We start from the raw sequence: 19,304 nt of genomic DNA, 5'->3' as shown, positions 1-19,304 counted from the left end.
ATCGATTGACTTCATCAAGGGTCCAAACTGCTGTGAGGCACAACACGACTCTGCTTTGTTTCTTCATAGATTGACACTGTACTTTACCATAACTGGAACAAACCTACCTCCAGTTTCAACTGTTTTGTATTTGGTTTATAAAGTAGTTTATACTGTTGCATCCTAAGCTTCATCTCCTGGCTCACAAAACGTAAGGGTGGTTTCACACTTGGTTCCTTTCAGCTCTCAAAACAAACTCAATTAGTCAGTGTTTTTTAGCATATGTGAAGTCAGACCCCTCTGAAGTCCACATTGCAGTTCACTTAACCTGTGCATTGTTCACTTTGCCCTTGTCCTTGTATTTGAACCCTGCGGGACACATCGCCTGCTGTTGCACTGGGACAGAACCGTGGCTGTCGGTGATGACAGAAAGACTTGTGGATGAGGAAACAACTACTGGTCTTCTCCAGATATAGAACCAACACATCAAACAGCAACTGTCTACTCACAATACAACCAAATACACAACCACACTGCAACGTAGCTTATTTGCAGTGCATGTGTTACCAAATTGACAAAGCTGCTTGTAGCTTTGTGTTTTCATTAGCTGCAGTGTGTTGAGCTCTCAGGGCCACTTACGACCAATCAAGATCGCATTTGTGCAGCAGTGACATTTGTATAGTTGCATAAAACTTTTGTATCTGCAGAGGGAGCTGGGTGAGGTCTGATAAACTGCCTCGAGTGATGTCACTTGAGTCAGCATTGTCTGGCACTGAAGAGTACAAATTTGAAAATGAGAAATAAGTCTAGGGGTGTGCTTGAAGCTCGCAGCTAGCTCGCCTGATTGGTGGAGAACTCTTTAACCTCATGGTAACCACAACAGACAAATATTTCCCACAAAGTCTTTATTCATGGTGGCAGCATCATGCAAAAGCTTCAGTAAGACATTAGACTTGGGATGATGTGCAGGAAACTAAAGATGGAAGCAGATGCATCTGGAGAACCATGTAGGATTTGACTGTAGCAGTGTTCACAGGTGTGTGCTTCTCGTCTCCAGGTCTGAGAGAAGGATTCACTCCTAAAGGTTAAAATTACGCACAACAGGTGGACTCTTCGATGGACTCTGTTTATTGAAAACCAGGAAGATAAAAAATAAATACATCTGCACCTAAAAGAAAAAAAAAAATCAATTTCCGTAGTGAAACTTCTTGTACAGCTCGTTACCAGTCAATTTACTCATCTCAAATGTTTAAAGGAACCGTCTGAAATAAATGGGCTGGGAGATGAAGCATAATTACAGGTGACCTTTGTTGGGTAATGAAGTATACAAATTAAGCCATTTACAGTGATGAGAGTTTACTTGCATCCTGTCAAACCTTTGCTTTCATGTTAACTTTTCCTATGAAGTATTTTGCTCAAGATACCACAGAAGCAATGCATTCTGGTCAATTCTGAAGGCATCCGAACAAATATAATTTAACTGTTACTATGTCTGAGATTCTGTTTTTTTATTTTAAAGACAATATTAAATGATGGTGTCCATCTTAGATTTATCTTCTACTGAGGGCGTGGGGAAACTGAAACAAAGTCTTTATACATGGGAATGCAAACTGGTCAGAAACAGAGGAGCAAAACAAGAACGACTTGCTCAGGCTTCAACAAATTCCTCCCCAAATGAATTCAGGAAAAACAATACACATTTATTTCCATTGCAAATACTTTTACAAACGCTCGAGTCAATAATATCCCACCACAAGAAGTCCGCTTCAGTATGGTACAATGCCAAATCACAGGCAATTTTCTATCTTCAGGTCTTATTCACCAATGTGTCGAATCTTCAGAGTACACATTTTATGTAGAAAACTTTTCTCGCTTTTTTCTTCCTTTATACAGAGTAATAAAAAACAGTTAAGGCAAGATGCGTCAAACAGAAATCCGAAGGCCTTGGATCAGCCTCTGCAGGTGTTCTGATTCCACTGATTCTGGATCAGAAGAAGGTGCAGTCAGCAGCTCCCACTCGCTCTCTGTCTCAGGCATCTTACGCTGGCGGGAGGGGAAGAGGAGGGAGTGGTGGTGGGAGAGTGGGGCAGGGGTGTCAGAGGTGTCCACTAACACTCCGCCTCCCCTCCGACCCCCCGCGCAGAGTCTGCCAAGATACTCCTCTTTGGCACTTAGGCTGGCAGACTCAGTTTCTTTCCTTTCAGCACTGAAATGAGACATAACAGGTTTATGTTTAGCGCAGCAGGTCACATGACAGAGCAACAGCATTTACAATGCAAAAAAAACCCAAAACAAACCAAACAATCTGTTGGACCTGCAGCAGGGTTTCTGTGGGTTGCTGACCACCACGACATCAACACTGACTACCACACACTTTTAAAAACTATTTTAAATGGCTAAAATCTCATTTCACTGTAGACTGTGTGCAGCACATTGATTCCCTCAGCACCTCACTGACCCACTCTAACATGCTCCCTAACAAACATGGTGACAATGCACCCGTCTGTCATAGTGGGACAGGCCATCAGGAGGGCCAAAATCCTGCTACAGCGATGGGCCCTCAAAAAATTATTCAAATAATTTATAATTCAAATTTTTTTTACTGTCCCTCTCTGTGTCTTTACTGGCATCAGAGCAGTTTTCAGAGGCATTTTTCCCCCCAAGTTTTTAGAGATAAAATTTTTTTAAAATGCTATTAAAAAATTGAACATTTTGTGCGCAGGGATGTTTCTTCCCTGTTTCTTATGACATAACATCTCATGACACCTCAGTTTTAACAGGAACCTCCTGTTTGGGACCAACAGTGAGATATTCAGTATAAAGGGGTTAAATAGATTGTGTCTGTGGTTGTCTGCAGTATAGGGATTATTTCTTTAGTAATAAAGTAGTTCTCAGTGACATCTGTGGATTTAGAGTGACTGGAACAGTGTTGGATTTCTTTATTCTTTCTTAAACCCTCTGCCATCTCCATGTTGTATTTATGTGCCCTGTGTTTTTATGTGTACTCAGTGGATATATCCCACTGCTGCATAACCAACTGACCCACTGGGGACAAATTAAGTGACTGATTGATTGATAAATCTTATTTTTCAGTGCAGCTGAATACAACCTCAGAGTGGGTGAAAAGCTGACACTGATGCTTTATCTTCTGAAAACTTTTTTCCTTAAGATTTTAGGCAGGTTTTTTTTATTTCATTTTAAATCACAGCCTACTGCAGGAAACATTTTTGAGTGAAAGCATTTGAATTAATTAAATGTGTACAAAACATGGCTGTAAATTAAACTGCATTGTGTTTCATCTTTAAGTTGTCTACCAGCAAAGAGCTGTTTGTGTTCGTTTCCATCTTCTAAAGAAGCTTGTCTGTCGTCCAGCTACAGGAATAATAATGAAGCTTCAAAAAGGCGTCAACTACGTGCATGAAAACTGTTACTACAGTTGGCAGAACCCTGAAAACATTAGCAAAACATAACAAACACAGAGTGCAAGAGTCCTTTGGGAGGGATAAGAAAGCTGCGGCTGCACTCACCTTTTGTTACATACAAATAGAAGAAGTCGCAGTAGAGGATGGTCTGCACCACTCCAGCAACTATGGCGATCATGTCGAAGAATCCCTCAAAGTAGAACCTCCATATCCAGTTGATGAGGTATAGGGCTCTGTAGAGTCCCAGGAAGAACAGGTAGTGGGTGGTGATGGTCTCGGCCTCACCCGTCTTGCTGATCATGAAGAGCTGGGGCAGGATGGCCACCGACTCCAAGTAGATGGAGAACGTCCACAAGATCTGGGATCAGAGAGACGGGAGGACAGAGCGTTTGAGAGACAAGAGAGAACTGACATGACAACAGACTGAAGTAAAAACCTGTGAGCAAGAATCCTGCTCAGTGGATTCACTACATGAAGCTTCAGGCTCAGGTGTTTGTTCTGTTTTGCTGTTGTTGTCTCTTTCATTGATTGTTCATCACAATCAATGCTTTTTAGATATAGTGTTTTACTCTACTCTAGTATTTACTCTAGATACTAAAGTTGAAAATTAGTAGCAGCTATAAACTCTCTGTGCAGCACATCAGTTTCATGCTTTGTACGAGAACCATGTTAAACTGCATCGTCCCTATTACATAAATAAATCAACTAAATCTAAAACTAGTGAAATGACTTGCACCAAACTTGGTGGAGGGACAGGTCGTGGGTCAAGGAAGAACACATCAAATTTTGGTGCAGATCCAGTTAAAGGGGCACTTTCCTTAATGTTTCTAGAGAGAATGTTTGGATATGAATATGAAGAGATCAGACATATTTATGGTGTTGAGATGCATGAGTTTGTACAGTTTGGTGCAGATCCTGATAATAATCCAGATCTGGTGGAGGAACATGTTCTGCCTTGGCAGAGGTATGCTCTCTACTGAGTGCTGTTTGGTTGTGGGACTACTGTGACCTTTAATAACCCTTGACTGTTGTGGTCTTGATTCTGTTTGAACAGCAGTTCTGATTTAACATATTAGACACACCAATCAGCTGATTGGCCACAGGTGGACTCCAATCAAGGTGTAGAAAAATCTCAGAGATGAACCAGAGAAATGTTGGAAACTGAGCTAAATGTTAATGGGTCACAGCAAAGTCTCTGAAATGTGATATTTCAGTTTTTAGCTTCTTAATAAATTTGCAAAAATGTCTGTAGATATGCATGTACACAAAAGCAAAGAAAGTCACAGCCACATTTGAATGTATAGTTTGGCCTCCTGCAGCTGTTATTTTGTAAAGTTATGTGTTTGACACTCACTGTTTACGGTGTAGAAGTGACTGAAGTGAAAATGTGTGTTTATGACTGGAGTCTGTTCGTACAATGACAGCGGATCCATTCAGAATTGTTTGCATCTCTGCTCTATGAAAAGAGGAACAGGATGTGTTTGTGCAGAATTTCTAACCTCCAGGGGAGAGAAGTCATGGTTCACCAGGAAAGCCAGGCCGCCAACGGGGACGACCAGGAACTCCACCCTGAACGTGTCGTGGTTCCCATCATAAGTTGCCTTGAACTTAATGTAGATCAGGTACACTGTGGCGTATGCACATCCAATGTAGATGATCTGAAAGATAAGAACAGCACCAAAACATAAAGTTAACGCACAGTTAACACCCACAGGGCCCAGCATCTAATGGTCTGACATGAACACATTCAAGCAACAGCGGCAACACACACAAATCTGTTGCATCTTGCTGGACAGCTTTACCCTTCGGCAAACAAGGGTGTGTTGGCTCGCTGCACTAGGTAAACCATGGCAATGTGTGTTTAATGCTTGAAAAAACAAAATGCTTCAGGATATGAAAATGAGGAGCAACGTGTGTGTGTGTGTGTACTTCACCTTCATGGTGGTGTTGTAGAGAGAGATGAAGGAGGTGAGCAGGTCCAGGTAACGAGTGGTGAACACCAAGGCAAACAGCACTTGACTCTTTCCAGAAATACCTGTGAAAAGACGGCAGAGGGCACTCAAACATTCACACAACCAGGAAACAGGTTTATACTAATTTATTGGTATTTAAAAAGGGATCGTTCACCCTGTCTGTCCAGACTGCCCTGGTCCTGCTGTAACTCACCTCCAGCCGCTAACACATCACTTCTAGTATTTGGTGGTTAAACCCATTCTAAAGGAACTTGCGGTCACTCACAGTAAACCACAGACCTTATTCACTAGCCTGCAACTCTTGTCTAACAACATACACCTACCCACTATTTCTGCACAGGAAGAACAAAATGTTTCATTCAATCATTCCCCAGTGTTCAGTCCCTGCAGCCAGCTCATGCACAGACAATAAATGTGTAATACCACACTAAAACAGCAAAAATAAATTGAAATACAGCAATTGCAAGCTTTAAATTGTAAGCCAATGGCTTTCCAGGAGCATGTAATGTTATGCAGTTACACTGCAGCCCACTAATAATAAGTAGTTGGGGGATGTGTGTTTGACAATGTCTGCTCAGTGTATGAACAGTCTACATCCACACCTGCTCTGTTTATCTGGCGTGTTGGCAGGTTTTCCACAGTCACACCCACTGTGAGAGACTAGCAGAGGGTTATGAGCAGTAATCACTACTATTTGTAGATAAAAAGGGCTGGTGCTGTGGTATTCTGGTATCGATTCATACAGCCAATACAGCCACGGTTTAAAACACTAAAGACTGAACAAAATTGACCTGTGTGCAGAGCTACCTAGTTTAATCTCCAGCAAACAGCAGTAGTAACACAGGTCAGGTGGCTGGTTGTCTTGCAGTGATACAGCCCTGACCTTTGACCACTGAAGAACAGGAAGGCACAGCACAGCTCAATATAAAAACACAGCAGAGTTTCACCAGGGTAATACAGCCTGCAGCTGGGCAAAAGCAAAAGCATGTACTCATTCACTGGCTACGGATCCTGTGCTGCCACGTCAGACAGGTCACCACAGGCTAATGTAACGTAAAGGAAACACTGGGGGCCGACGTGAAACTTGCTCAGTCGACCTCCAACAATTAAAAATGACGGGTCCCTGCCTGCTAAAGCGAACTAACCAACGCGTTGGCCCTCCGGTCCGCTCGTCGGTGCGGGGCCCACAACACTGACACGGCTAACTAGTAAGACAGCTGCTGCTAGCCAAGACTTCACAGCCACTGCTCCCCAACAGCAGCAGTTATCAAGCTTCACGTCGCACACCAGTGATATTCGTTCCGACAACAGCGACAGTGTCAGAAATGACTTTCATTACCTGATAACAGGGCATTCCGGTGGTGTTAGCCGGCTAGCTAACGTTAGCCGACAACCGGCTAATGAGCTCAAACAGAGGAAGCAGCACAATGCAGACCGTTTCGTTTAAACTGTACATTTACATTATGTGCAAGACAGCGGTCGAGCACATTGTAAGCTCAGGTGTGTGTCTACTCACCGGCACAAGACCTGGTTTTCCATATTTTTAGCAGCAGGATGATGATGGCTGCTAGGTGGGAGAGATCGCCGGTTAGCCTGAAAATGTTCATGTTTGTTGGAGCTCCAGCGGAAGCAAACCGATATTTAAGACTCTGTAAAGAGCTCAGTTCGTCTCCAGCAGCGATTAACGATGACCTGACAGTGCCGGACGACACCGTGACACCAGAATGGACCGACTCCGGCTTCAGAGGACGGGAAAATGGCGAGTAAAGCGCGACGTGGCCCGGGGACGTGGCCAAGACAACGGCGTCCAATGAGAGACGGGAACCGCTGGCGCGCTCAGCCAATCAGAGGAGGGAGACGGGTGCTCCGCAAATGCCACTTTCAAACTCTGTAGAAAGGATACGAAATCAGAGCTTCCTGTTCCAGCTGCCAGTTGTATTTCACAGTAAAAGGAAACGGACCAGTAAATTCACCTGAGCTATGTGGAGAAAATACCTGAGGTCTCATGCAGATAGCTGCGGGCCACAGGCTTGTTTCAGTCAATACTGGTGGACAACAGCTGGAATCTGGCCAGATGTGGAAGTGTATGGGCCAGACTTGGGCGGAGGACCCAGGCATGTGATGGGACTGGTTTGAGGCTGCAGGTGCAAATGTATAATAGAGTGTGAAACTGCTCTTATGAGGCAGGAAACACACACAATACACAATATTGTGTTTTGACAATTCCAGGGTAGGCCAACTGAAGCCAGTGAACTGAATTAAAGTGAAGATAAATAACTACACATGGCATTCATTCAACAACATGGACAAACAAGAGCTGAGAAATGCAGAAAGCAATATGTAGTTTTTATTCTGGAGCGGATTTCATACTCTTTCAGTACAAACGTTGCATTAATTGTGGCACATTTTGAAAAGTCCAATGTGCAGTAGCATTTTTGCTGCACAGCACCGATTTAAAGCAAGACAGTGTGACTTTGGAAAGACGAAATGACACAATCTTCCTTTGGAAATAAGAAGTCAAATTCAATAATGCAATAAAACACACCTTTGCTTGATTCAATACACCCAAGAGCTCTGCTACGACAGTCTTACTTGGTCTGGTATGAGGTGGCTAATGCTAATATTAGCAACCTTTAGCTAGATGTTGCTGGATAACTGACATCACTGAGTCAGTTTGGCAACTATATGGCTTTTTTCTACTTGTGCTATGGTTACACTATGTTTTATCACTGAAGCTGCATTTTTTATATTAGTGGGTGAAATGACAAACTCTCTGGGAGTTAACCCTCAAATTTGCACGTCTACAGAGCCTTTTAGACCGTTTTTTGAATTTGTGGAGACCAAGTGGCCAGAAACATGACTCCAAATGAATGCTAATGTTGCCCAATGACTGCTACATGTGTAAATATGCAATTGGTTTCTAACAAGTTGCCTTCAAAACTGTGTGATAACACACATATATATGCAAACACTTATTATGCTGCCACCCAGTGGCCAAAATCAATTAATGCAGCTTTAAACATGATTCTATAATTGTCACTTGTGGCTACAGTAACCGTTGTTTAACATAAGTTACAAAGGCTTGCTTTAAGAAGGCCTCATGTTTTTTTTGTAATTGTAATAGAAATGACTAATATCAAGTAAAAAAAAAAAAAAAAAAAATTAACAATTTAAACACAAGGAGCCCGATTCTGATTGGTTATTTGAAGTGTGTGCATACAACTGGTCCTTTGCATAAGACACAAAAATAAAGTACAAATTCAACAAAGCGTCAACCATGATTCTTCCCAATACTATTACAGAATGATGAAACATTAACAGTAAACACGTCCCACAAAGAACACATTTTATGGAACAAACACCGACAACGTGGTGATATGTCTTAGAGGATTTTATCTTCAGTGGCATTTAAATGGAGGCAAAGTGCCGTTCATTATTTTTTGCTTAAAAGATAGAGGTATCACTGTCACACAAGATGGCTGGTAAATGTAGGACCAACAGTACCTGAGCTTCATGCCTGTATCACCATTTCTAAACAAGTCAGAAATACTGTGTTTCATGAATAAAGCGTATGAAAATTGCACTAAAATTCATCCAGGAGGAACCTACCAAGGTAAAGTTACGGGTCTCAGTCCTATATTGTGTTTGGTTTTCACTGAGCAGACTGCTCACTGTTGTCTGAAGCCTTGAGAACGAAAACTGCATCATCAAGAACATAGTAATCATTGTACATGTCTCCCTCACAGAGATATGGCAACCGAGTCACGGCCTCCACCTCAAACCCCACCTTTTGGAAAACCTCATTGGACAGGTTGGTAACTTGCTCCTCCCATGTCTTTCCTTTTATTTTTAGGTGTTCTTTGGGACGCTGCCATTGTCCTCCTGTGAAAAAAAAAAAATACAGAATGGTTTAATTATGATGCTACACCAAATATATTAAAAACAGAGTGAACTGAATCCCAACTGACCGACTTCCACGTATGGCTGAAAGGGAAGCACGGCAGCCAGGATGAGTCTCCCCGTGTTGGGAACCAGCGACTGCTTGATGTCCCGCAGCAGATGCATTGGATCATCGCAGCGATCCAACAGGTTCAGACAGCTGATGACATCATAGTGGAAACCAGTCTCCTGCCACTCGTCTATACCCAGCACACTGAGTGCAGCAGCATGACACAGAGAGAGAGAGAGAGAGAGAGAGAGAGAGAGAGAGAGAGAGAGAGAGAGAGAGAGAGAGAGAGAGAGAGAGAGAGAGAGAGAGAGAGAGAGAGAGAGAGTATGTGGTCAGGTGTGTTCTGTCGTAGTAAAATAAAGATTCTCAGATGCTGATAAGAAGGGACAATACATTTCGATTTGGGAGTCTCTCTGTTTTGCAAATTGTATAACATAAATTCAGCATAATATACATACTCAGCTGTTCTGAGTCTCAACTATTAAGAAATGCTGCTTCCATTTACTAATTTACTAATAATGCTTCTACTATGCCGACTTTTTGATCACTGTTAAGTTACTGTCAAATTAAAAGCCTTCTGGCAGCTCAGGGGAAATAATCCCTCCTGTTCTCAGTAGGCTTTTAGTTTGAAATATCTGCAGGAAAAGTTGAATGTCAATGACAGGAACTTAACAGCAGTCATAAAAAACAGCAGCAGATGGGTTTAATTTACTCTTTCATGAATTAAATAACTACTACTTGCTGTTTTAGACTGCTGCAAAGACACGGTCAATAAACTTCCAGTTCCTGAGTTTCATTGACAGTAGCTCACCAGCAGTAAAAAGATTGAACCCCCTGGAGTCTGAGGCCTGTCAGCCACTTTTGAGGTAGCTGCACATGCCTGGACATTTTTATACATCTAGTTGTTTAATCAACTGGAAACATACCATTTTCAAAAAGCTATTTTCACAGGTGCTGAGACAAAACCACATGAGACGTTTGAGCTCTGAACCTTGTAAACAGGTGTCGGCTGCACAGGTGCTTAAATGACACAGAAATGTCATGTGGTTTGACTCATAAAGTGTACGAACTTTGGAGTGACACTATTGTTTTCAGAGCCAGTGGTCTACACAGTGGGTATTGATGAAGTAGGTGTAAACACACTGTACTGTACCCCCCCCCCCCCCCCCCCCCCCCCCCCGCCCCACTCTATAGTGGTCCTCTGGAGGGTCATTGCGATTGAATTGTGAGTTTACCATTCACACTTCCTGATGAAAATGCTGTGTTTAAACCCAAATATGACAATGTTCCTACTCAGTAGCCCTGAATTGCTATCCATCTAAAATTTTAATGAACAGAAAGTGCAATCACATTAAATTTTTCTTTCATATCACTCAATATTGGTAATTTTGAATGAGATATTTTTAATGAAGACCATGAGAACAGCAGTACACTACTGTGTGTTATGTCTTAGTACCGTTTGGATGTTTTGTCACAGTGTTGTTGCAGAGTACCTCTACCACTGTGGACAGTCTGTGGGTTGTTTCTTGAGAAGCAGCAGATGTTGGTCGTGACTGACAACATGTTTTATAATCCAAAGGGAGGAAGCAGCTAAGGTGATAAAATAAGTTTCTTGTATTCTTACTTGTGTACTTATTCTCTCACTCCACGCTTCTGTTGTTGTTGGTGAAACCAAACAGCACACCAGTTAAACAACTGGCTGTTTGTCACTCACAGCACGCTCCCTTATCAAGAGATATGATTGGCTGTCTATGAGTCAGGGAGGAGCAAGCATCTGGGTTTGTTCATGTGTGAACTATTGGACTCTCTATCAAAGAATTTTCATATTCCTATTGATGAAGTGTCTATCGTTGTATCACCCAGGCCTACAGATATACTTATCACAGGGGAAATAATGATAATGAATGATTCTCCAAATAAAGGACCCGTTCTCTCCAGATTTTGAATCTGTGCACAGAGCATCGAGCTAACCAACACGATATGCTCAAGATTTGAGAGAAAGCTAAATAAAGAAACAGCACAGACACAGAGAAGCCTACTCACTTGTAATTCCTCCTCTGAAGATGCCATTTCATGGGTAATGAGACCTCGGTTGCATAGACTTCTCTGAAATGGGCTCCCATCACCTCTGTGACGCCTCCATCCCCGGCTCCGAGGTCCAGGAGTCTCTCGGCCCTCCACTCTGGACCGATCTGGAGCAGCTGCTGGAACTGCTCTGCAGAAAACACAAACATCGAGCCACGTCCCAGGAACCTGAGACAGAAAAAAAAAAAAAACACGTCATATGACGACACACTGCTGACGTGCAGAGGGCGGAGGCGTGTCTGTCCTACTGACCCATTGATGGAGGTGCGTGAGACCATAGGGCCGAGGACTGTTGATACGAAAGAATGGTAGAGCTGGGTGAACAGCCAGCCAGACTTCTCCACACTCCGCTTGAGGAAAGCCTTGGTACCTGAGTCCAGGTGGCTCTGGACGAACAGGGGCCGCACTGATTCTCCGAGCAGGTCAGGACAGCACCGGTACCACTAGAGAGAGAAAGGAAAAAATAAAAGTCACAACTCAACTTTAACTTCAAGAGTAAATTAAAGAAGCTTTCACTGAGAGACACTCGGAGACTTGTTTAGCAGCTACTCCCTAAACACCAGGTACCCTCATAGTTTAAATGAGTAAATCGGCAAATATCAGCTTATAGCAAATATATTGATATATAAATTTCAGTACCGAAAGCAGGTTTGAAGTAAATTAGAAACAGTGTTTGTCCTCCAGAGACCACTGTCACCTTTATTTTTCCCTGTATCTTGTATCTTGGTCACAATTTTAAAAATAAAATAAATGAAAATAAGTCAAAGGGATATGTATCAAGAAAACAAAACTATTGGCCAATATATCCAAGACTACCATCAAAAAAATCCAGTTCACAGTAAAGGAAATATGACACCATACTTAATCTATGTATAGAAAAACAATCTTTTGAATATTATATTTTTTATTTGATGTACCAAACATTTTAGAAGGTCTTGTTAAACTATGCCCCCCACCTTAAATGAGTGTTCTTGATACTTTCCCTGTTTTTTTGTGACCTACTGATTATGAATTATATTTCATGAATATCAGTGTTTATAAACAGAATAAAAGCTTAAGGTTTCATGCTGATATCACCCATTAAAGCCACTCTTATAAATCTGCCAGGCTGCTATCTAACAACCTGTGCTAACTTATTTCAGATGCATGTTTCAGAGAGAAGCAGCCACACACAGAAATGCCCCATGATGCCTGATAAGCCTCAGATCCCATTGACAGTGTGAACAAGTCTAACCTGTAAAGCTTGTTCATGTGGAAAACGAGCACACATCTGAGTCTAGGCTCCACAGGGACATTACTGCAAGTAGTCTCTCAAACCTGCACAGGCTGTGGCCAGGTGAAGCTCATCTACCTGACTGATGATCAATAATCAATAATTCATACCTCCTGCGTCTCGGCCGCCGCGGCTTCGCTGTCGCTCACCATGCTCACAAACAGGGAGCGGACGAGCGGACTGCGGACGTACTTCCCCGTCCACATCCTTCTCACGGAGAGCAGAAAGGCGACGTAGCCCAGCACCCAGGCTACAAAAACCAGCGTCCTCAGCTGCAGGTGACACATAACGGACAACAACTCTGAGCAGACAGGCTGACAGGCAGCTGCGGCACTGCGAGAAGCGGACAGACCGGCCGCAGAGACGTGGCTAATATTAGATGATAAGGAAGGTAAAGGCAGCCAATTGTAAAGCAACACGCCGGAGCATGTCTCCAGTTCCAAGACAACAAACCAACAAACCTGAGGGTGCGGCGGGTCTAAGAAAACCAGCTGCTATTTACCCCACATCTTAAAGCCCTGAATCCATTGTCTGGTAATCTGTTACAGAGGTCCAGGTGGTCTCTCACCGGCGTGGTACCTGCCCATTGTGACAACAATAACTCACATCCGCATTTTCTGCACTTCCTGAGTTACCGCTAAATGTGTCCCCGGGAACAGCTTTCTTTAAAAAAAACAAAACAAAACAAAAAATTGTTAAAACTGTTTCATGAAACTGAGGAGAAAGGTACCAATAATTTTTTATTGACCAAAAAAACTAAACAAAAAAGGTAAAACAGCAGCACATATTAGCTGAACTTAACTGACATGAGTACAAAAGGAGACTATAAAAAGAATGAAAACCCGAAAAGATATATTTATATAAGAGAAAAGAAACTGCAGCACATCTTGTGTGTTACAGCCACCTCACACAAGAACTAGCTATAGACCAGATTTATTCTTAAGCGACACGTATGTGAGATTTAAAACAATGTGTGACATTCACAGATTTTCTTGTCCTTAGACTTTTCTGTTTCCGAATGGTCCAGACATGTCACACAGGTCACCTACAGACTGTCTGTCTGCTCAACAGGAAGTAAAACACATATTAATATTCTGTTCACCATATCATGCTCTGCCAGTGTCCCAATGTTTTTGAAATGTGTTGCTGGTATCAAATTCAAATTGAGCCCATATTTGTCATAAAACAATAAAATTTCAGCATTTCAACATTTGATATGTTTGTGGAAATGGGACTTGACTTTTTACTCTTTGGTAACATTTTTGTGAATGAAACCTTCCTCCAAACAGAACAGAGCCAGTAGCCTTATGGCGATTTTAGAGACTTGAATTATGCTAATGAGGAAACCTAAAATAAACTGTGTCCAGCTAAGAGCTCAGTGAGAGAAAGAAATGATGAGAGGATAAACTAAGTGAGTTATTAAGTAAAAATGTAATGTGCTCAAATGTGAGAATTAGCTATTTGCCTCTTTTTTTACATTAATGTTAAGAAAACGTGTCAGTTGAAGACATCAACTTTGGGCTCTGAGGAATTACTCTGACTGATTGATAAGTCCATTAATTCAGAGATAACACAGATAAGTTGATTAAAAAGTAAAGTATCAGCTGCAGTCGTACACAATATCAGACAGACCCACGACGCCCTCACCTGGAAGTTCCAAAGCAGAAGCGATTTCAGCCCACTTCTTTTCCCTCTCCATCTTGTCGTGGAATTTGTCTGCAGACAGGTTGTACAGACACTCGTGCTGCTGCCACAGTTCTAGAAACCTGTCCTCCTTCTCCACGGTCCAGCTGCTCCGGACAGCAGCAGCACTCTCAGCAGGTGAGTGAGACCTGCCGGAGTCATGGTCCAGGGAAAAGGTCGTGTTCTCTGCGTCACTGTCCTCACTGTACTGTTGTGTGCTCATGTCTTTTGTTGACTGCTCCAGCTGTAACAGAGGGAACGTGCATGTTAGGCGTCTGCATACTGGGTGTATCAGACTTCAGATGCAGTGTTGTTCAGCACCCACAGACTCATTTGAAACAGTGGAAACAGAAAGAGTGGCTTTGTCCACAGTTAACAAAATCCACAGAGTAAATGATGAACAGCGCTTGAGATTTAACGGAAGTGGAAAAGACTTACTTTAGAAACCCGTCTGAGACACATTTGAAAACAATCTTGGCTAACAAGGCTCTACTGAACCCCTGGCTCACTCATAAACAGAGCATCAGATTCGATTAACAGTTACAAGTTACATGAATTTGGCAGCAAACAAAATAAATCCCTGGATAGATGAGATTATTTCACAGAAGATCTGTTTCCCAGTGTATCTCATCCATTAGTAGTTAGTCTGGCGCCCACTCTGGACATACTGTGCTTCAGTGAGGCATTCATCAGCTGGCTGAAGTTACTATATAATAATCTGTTATCGGCTGTCCTAACAAACGGCAAGAAATAGTCTTATTTCAGCCAAGGGAGAAGGAGACAGAAGTATCCTCTGTCCCTATTATCATTTGTCATTGCTATGGAGCCTTTAGCAGAGGCTTTAGACACAAGTGTTGATATCAATACAAAGATGTATTTGTGGTTTTAAGGACCAAAAACCATCTCAGTGTAATACATCTCTCTCAGGCTTCTCTCTGGAGCTCTGGTAACAACAGGTCTGTGACTGTTTTCTGAGTAGCTGAATAAAAATATAGCAGATAAAACAGTAAAAACTCAGATAAACCAGTTCCAGAAGTCCTGACGGCTGGTCTTAAGGCTCAGTTTCTGAATACAGGCTGTGTGCATTTCTCTGTGGACTGAGGCTTTGATACTTTCACAGTATTAATATAGAACCTAGACCTGCTTTATAATCACAAACACATGGACATCTACCTTTATAAGATATGGGCCACTTAAACAGCTTTAATATAAGATTATGGAAAACTAGGTGATGAGGTGTTTTATTGAGTATTTCACCTCCATATCCTCAGACCACCTGGGTCGACCAGTGTAAACATCGTTCACCGCCATCTTTCAAATATGCGATTGTGGTGACTTCCGGTTCCGCTTACCTTTCTTCTTCTGGTGTGCGTATTAGGTGCGGCTGTCTCTGCAGCGGTCCGCCCGCCCTTCTCTCTGGGCGTCTTTGACTCCTGGTGGCTTTCACATTGCTCTGTGTGTATGAGAAAAATATGACACAAACAAGAATAAATGAATAAACCCACCAGTTCATAATCAAACAAACTTGAAAACCAAAGACGAAGATCAGCTGTCTAATGTTTACAGAAATCAGTTTACCTTTACCTGAAGCTTTCATTGGTAAAGCAGAGGCGCTAAAGCCCTGCTGTTAGCCCTCTGGACCGAAACCTTTTCTCTTCTGTCATCATTTTGACTTTTCATCTCATCATTCTGACCTAGTCAAAAATAATAAGTAAAAACGCATTGCCCCATAATTTAGACCTTTTAATTAATATTTTTGATAGAGTAACTTAAAAATTGGAAAATTATATTTTTGATGCACTAAGTCAACATTATGATTTCTTTTTTTTTTTTTAATGCCTTTATTATAGCTGCAGTGAGAGAGACCAAACAGCTGGGGCGAGAGAGTAAGGGGATGACATGCAGCAAAGGGTCAAACTCTGGCCACTGCGGTTAAGACTAAGCTTTCATGGTACGCACCCTACCAGGGGAATCACATAATTGTAAACTTGTAGTAAGACATAACATTTTTTACATTGTTAATGTATTATATATTTTATCTTTATTATCTGTTTTGTCTATTTAAATTGTGTTGGAATCTGTTTTTACACAGTGATTAGGACTATGGATTCATTTAGCTGTTGAGATAATAAAAACATATTCTCTATAGAGAATTGCAGGAATTGTGATGGCTGTGATTCTGATGTTTACCTGGGTATACTCTAACTCTTCACAGGTGACCTTCTGAATAAGATGCTCTCTGCCCATATTATGCCGTTGCAGATTTTCAGGAGGAAACACTCGGTGAAAAACATGACAGGGAGAGTTTACAAAAGAAATCTATGAATAATAGAACATATGCTGTCTGTTCCTCAAAGAAACCTGATATTACCTTTCCTGCAGGAATCTCCAGAGGAATCTATTCTCAGCTTTAGAATGGTGACATATAAATAACAAACTATTGAGCATTTCTGTCTCAAAAACAGCCTTTTTCAGTTTCCCTTCACATCCAAACCTTTATCCTCAAAAGTCTACTTCTGTAGGCTGAAATGGATGAAAATCATGTTGTCAAATGTTACGGTCTGTTTTCTTTGTAGTTTCATTGAATTAGTGAGGCTGTTGAAGCATAAAAAAAAAAAAAACTGCTACTGATAACTACTATAAATCAAGCAGGGGGCAGATTTCTGAACATAGGCTTTACACTTCTTATCTCACAAACTGGTAGATTTTTAGAACATCCTAAAATTAGTACTTAATGTTCGCATTATATTAAACAAACGAATGTGAGGGCTCACGCAGAAATTGAGAGAAAGAAATAGAAAGAAATACTGCACACTGGGTATAAAATTAACACATACTCTTTTAAAATTTTCACTTATGTCTTGACAACATGTTGAGATAGAGGTCTATTTGCGGTCTTGTGGAGGGGAACACCAAAGACGCCTGATAATGACGTGTGAGTACCAGGTTCCCACCTGCAGGTGTCGCCACAACACAACCACACCGTCTTCCTCGACGTCTCCGCGGGGGTCCTCGCTGGGGCTCCAGGGGGTCCAACGCAGGGAGAGGAGCCACGGTTTAATTTCCCTTAATGTTGGCAGGAAGTTGTCTAAATAATACATGATGGTATTGGAAGTTTCATTTTCACCGCCATCACCCAGACAGGTAAATTCAATTATACAACAAAAACCTTTACATTTGAGCCCCTGAGGGATAAATTAAACTGAGAGAGACTCCCAGTGTGCGATTAATCCAGGGTCTGCACTGAGGAAGCCAACTATTTGAGGAAACAAGCTCACATTAGTTGAATTTATTTATTAATGACTTGTTCTCTTGATTGCGGAACTTCTGTTGTACTCTGGCTGTGGGATTCCGGTTATCCAGGAATAGCTTAAACAACCAAATCTCTGTAAAGTTAGTCGGATTTAAGAAGGATAAGAGATGCTATATACTCAGATGTTATGTAATTTTGTCTTCAAAATAAAAACTTAAATAAGTTGCGGGCAAAGCCATAAAATGGTTAACGCTTAGCTGATTCAGAAATTCAAAGCAAATATTTTCTGCGTATAAATAGTTCGCTAATTCTCAATGGCACATTATGAACCAAACGTGTAAAAAGACAGAAAAATTAACAACCAAAGTTTCAATGTCTCGTACCACGTGAATGACTCGAGCTTTATTGTGAAAGGCGGCACCGGAAGTGTGTTGTTTTCCTGCTGTGGGCTTGACGCCGCCTCCTCCGCCCGGCGCTTCCCGGCGCTTCCCCCGGCGGCTCTCCACAGAACCCGCCCGTCACCACCTGTCCTGTCCGGCCGCAGCAGGTGAGAGCGCTCATCTCTTTTTACACATTTATTTAGACAGAAATTCACTGACACGACCTCCAGTTACACAGACGTTGTGTCGTTATGGATGGGAAGACGTGTTGAGGACCGGGGGGGGGGGGGGACACCTTGACAGTTGAGACTTGACAAGTTAGCAAACCAAAGAGACGCGAGTTACACGATGAATATGGCGGCGGGCGAACTTTAACGAATGTGTCTGAAAAGTCGGACCTGGTCGTTTGAGCTTAAAAACGCTGTTTTCAGACGGAGGTACCGGCTGAATGTGTGTGGTCGTTATCCCCAGTACTTCAGGGGAAACTCTCCCAGCGCTGTCAAATATCTGACGGTCATGAGCTGTAGTTCACAAGCTAACGGCAGCACATGTATGATGACTTTAAGATAAAAAAATCAAATATGAGCAATCGTTTCATCCCACTCGGTTTAATTTGGTGGAAGAAAGCAGTGAGCTCGTTATTAAACTTGAGACGTCAATAATATCTTGCTGCAGATTTTGTTTGTGGTTTGGTAAATGCCGGATTTACAAGCTTTGCAACAGTAATGATTTCTTAAAGGTCTGTTTATATTGGATTTGCTGAAAAGCGTCACTGGATTAAATTACCAGAGTCTAGCACTGGGTTTGGTGTGCACATGATGGGACGGAGCGTTGTATTTTGCGCTCGAAAACATACTGTAGCTTTTTCAACCTAAAACCAATTTTTAAAGGAGCCAGAACAATGACAATAAATTGCTTTCATTTGCTTCTTAATATAACAATTTCCACCTGATTATAATACCAAGTTATTTGTTAATGATTATTATCATTATTTTATACCGTCGTGTCTTGATTGAAGGATTTATTATAAGCTTCCTTACGTGTGTGACACCTGTCACTCAGGTTTCCATGAGAACCCCGTTTAACTTCTGCTCCATCCATTGACATTTAGGCTAACAAGCCCATGTTGGACTCCTTGTTTACATTCTGGCTGATGCCACTGAAGGGCTATGCAGTTGTTTACTGCCTGGCAAGGTGCCTGGCTAGTTTTAGATCATGTGTCAGTGCAGAGACATGCATTGGCATCTGCTGTGGGGCTACACTCCTGCACGATCACCCAGTAGTCCTGAGAAATAACTGAACCATCT

The 19,304-nt window shown here is 42.0% G+C and overlaps 3 protein-coding genes across 8 annotated transcripts in view; 1 reads left to right on the top strand and 2 right to left on the bottom strand.

Annotated features, from left to right (window-relative positions):
* Positions 1-1,086: 1,086 nt before the first annotated feature.
* Positions 1,087-7,147, bottom strand: kdelr2b (KDEL endoplasmic reticulum protein retention receptor 2b). The gene is made up of 5 exons (XM_071462490.1): positions 6,891-7,147; positions 5,336-5,436; positions 4,901-5,059; positions 3,507-3,759; positions 1,087-2,185 (listed from the first exon to the last, which is right to left on the bottom strand). The coding sequence occupies exons 1-5, from the start codon at positions 6,979-6,981 to the stop codon at positions 2,151-2,153; spliced, it is 639 nt and encodes a 212-aa protein (XP_071318591.1). The 5' UTR covers positions 6,982-7,147; the 3' UTR covers positions 1,087-2,150.
* Positions 7,148-7,699: 552 nt separating this feature from the next.
* Positions 7,700-13,319, bottom strand: mettl9 (methyltransferase 9, His-X-His N1-histidine). Of its 2 annotated transcripts, XM_071462489.1 has the most exons (6): positions 13,143-13,319; positions 12,792-12,953; positions 11,661-11,851; positions 11,367-11,576; positions 9,343-9,527; positions 7,700-9,256 (listed from the first exon to the last, which is right to left on the bottom strand). In XM_071462489.1, the coding sequence occupies exons 2-6, from the start codon at positions 12,885-12,887 to the stop codon at positions 9,027-9,029; spliced, it is 912 nt and encodes a 303-aa protein (XP_071318590.1). In that variant the 5' UTR covers positions 12,888-12,953; positions 13,143-13,319; the 3' UTR covers positions 7,700-9,026. The 2 variants fall into 2 exon arrangements, with proteins under 2 accessions (XP_071318590.1, XP_071318589.1); XM_071462488.1 differs by lacking the exon at positions 13,143-13,319 and having other exon boundaries at positions 12,792-13,117.
* Positions 13,320-18,020: 4,701 nt separating this feature from the next.
* Positions 18,021-19,304, top strand: part of LOC139609238 (caskin-2-like) — a 54,944-nt gene continuing 53,660 nt past the window's right edge. For 2 of the 5 annotated variants that reach the window (XM_071463548.1, XM_071463555.1), the window contains exon 1: positions 18,021-18,164. The gene's annotated coding sequence lies outside the window, so the exon portion shown is untranslated. The remainder of the gene's footprint in view (positions 18,165-19,304) is intronic. The other 3 variants (XM_071463554.1, XM_071463553.1, XM_071463550.1) reach the window with 2 other exon arrangements.

The sequence above is a fragment of the Trachinotus anak genome, unplaced genomic scaffold, assembly GCF_046630095.1.
Source record: "Trachinotus anak isolate AG129_WGS33_773 ecotype Australia unplaced genomic scaffold, CSIRO_AGI_Tana_v1 ptg000025l, whole genome shotgun sequence".
Classification (NCBI taxonomy): domain Eukaryota; kingdom Metazoa; phylum Chordata; class Actinopteri; order Carangiformes; family Carangidae; genus Trachinotus; species Trachinotus anak.
Note: the sequence above shows the minus strand (reverse complement) of the source record. Positions and strands in the feature narration are given on the sequence as shown.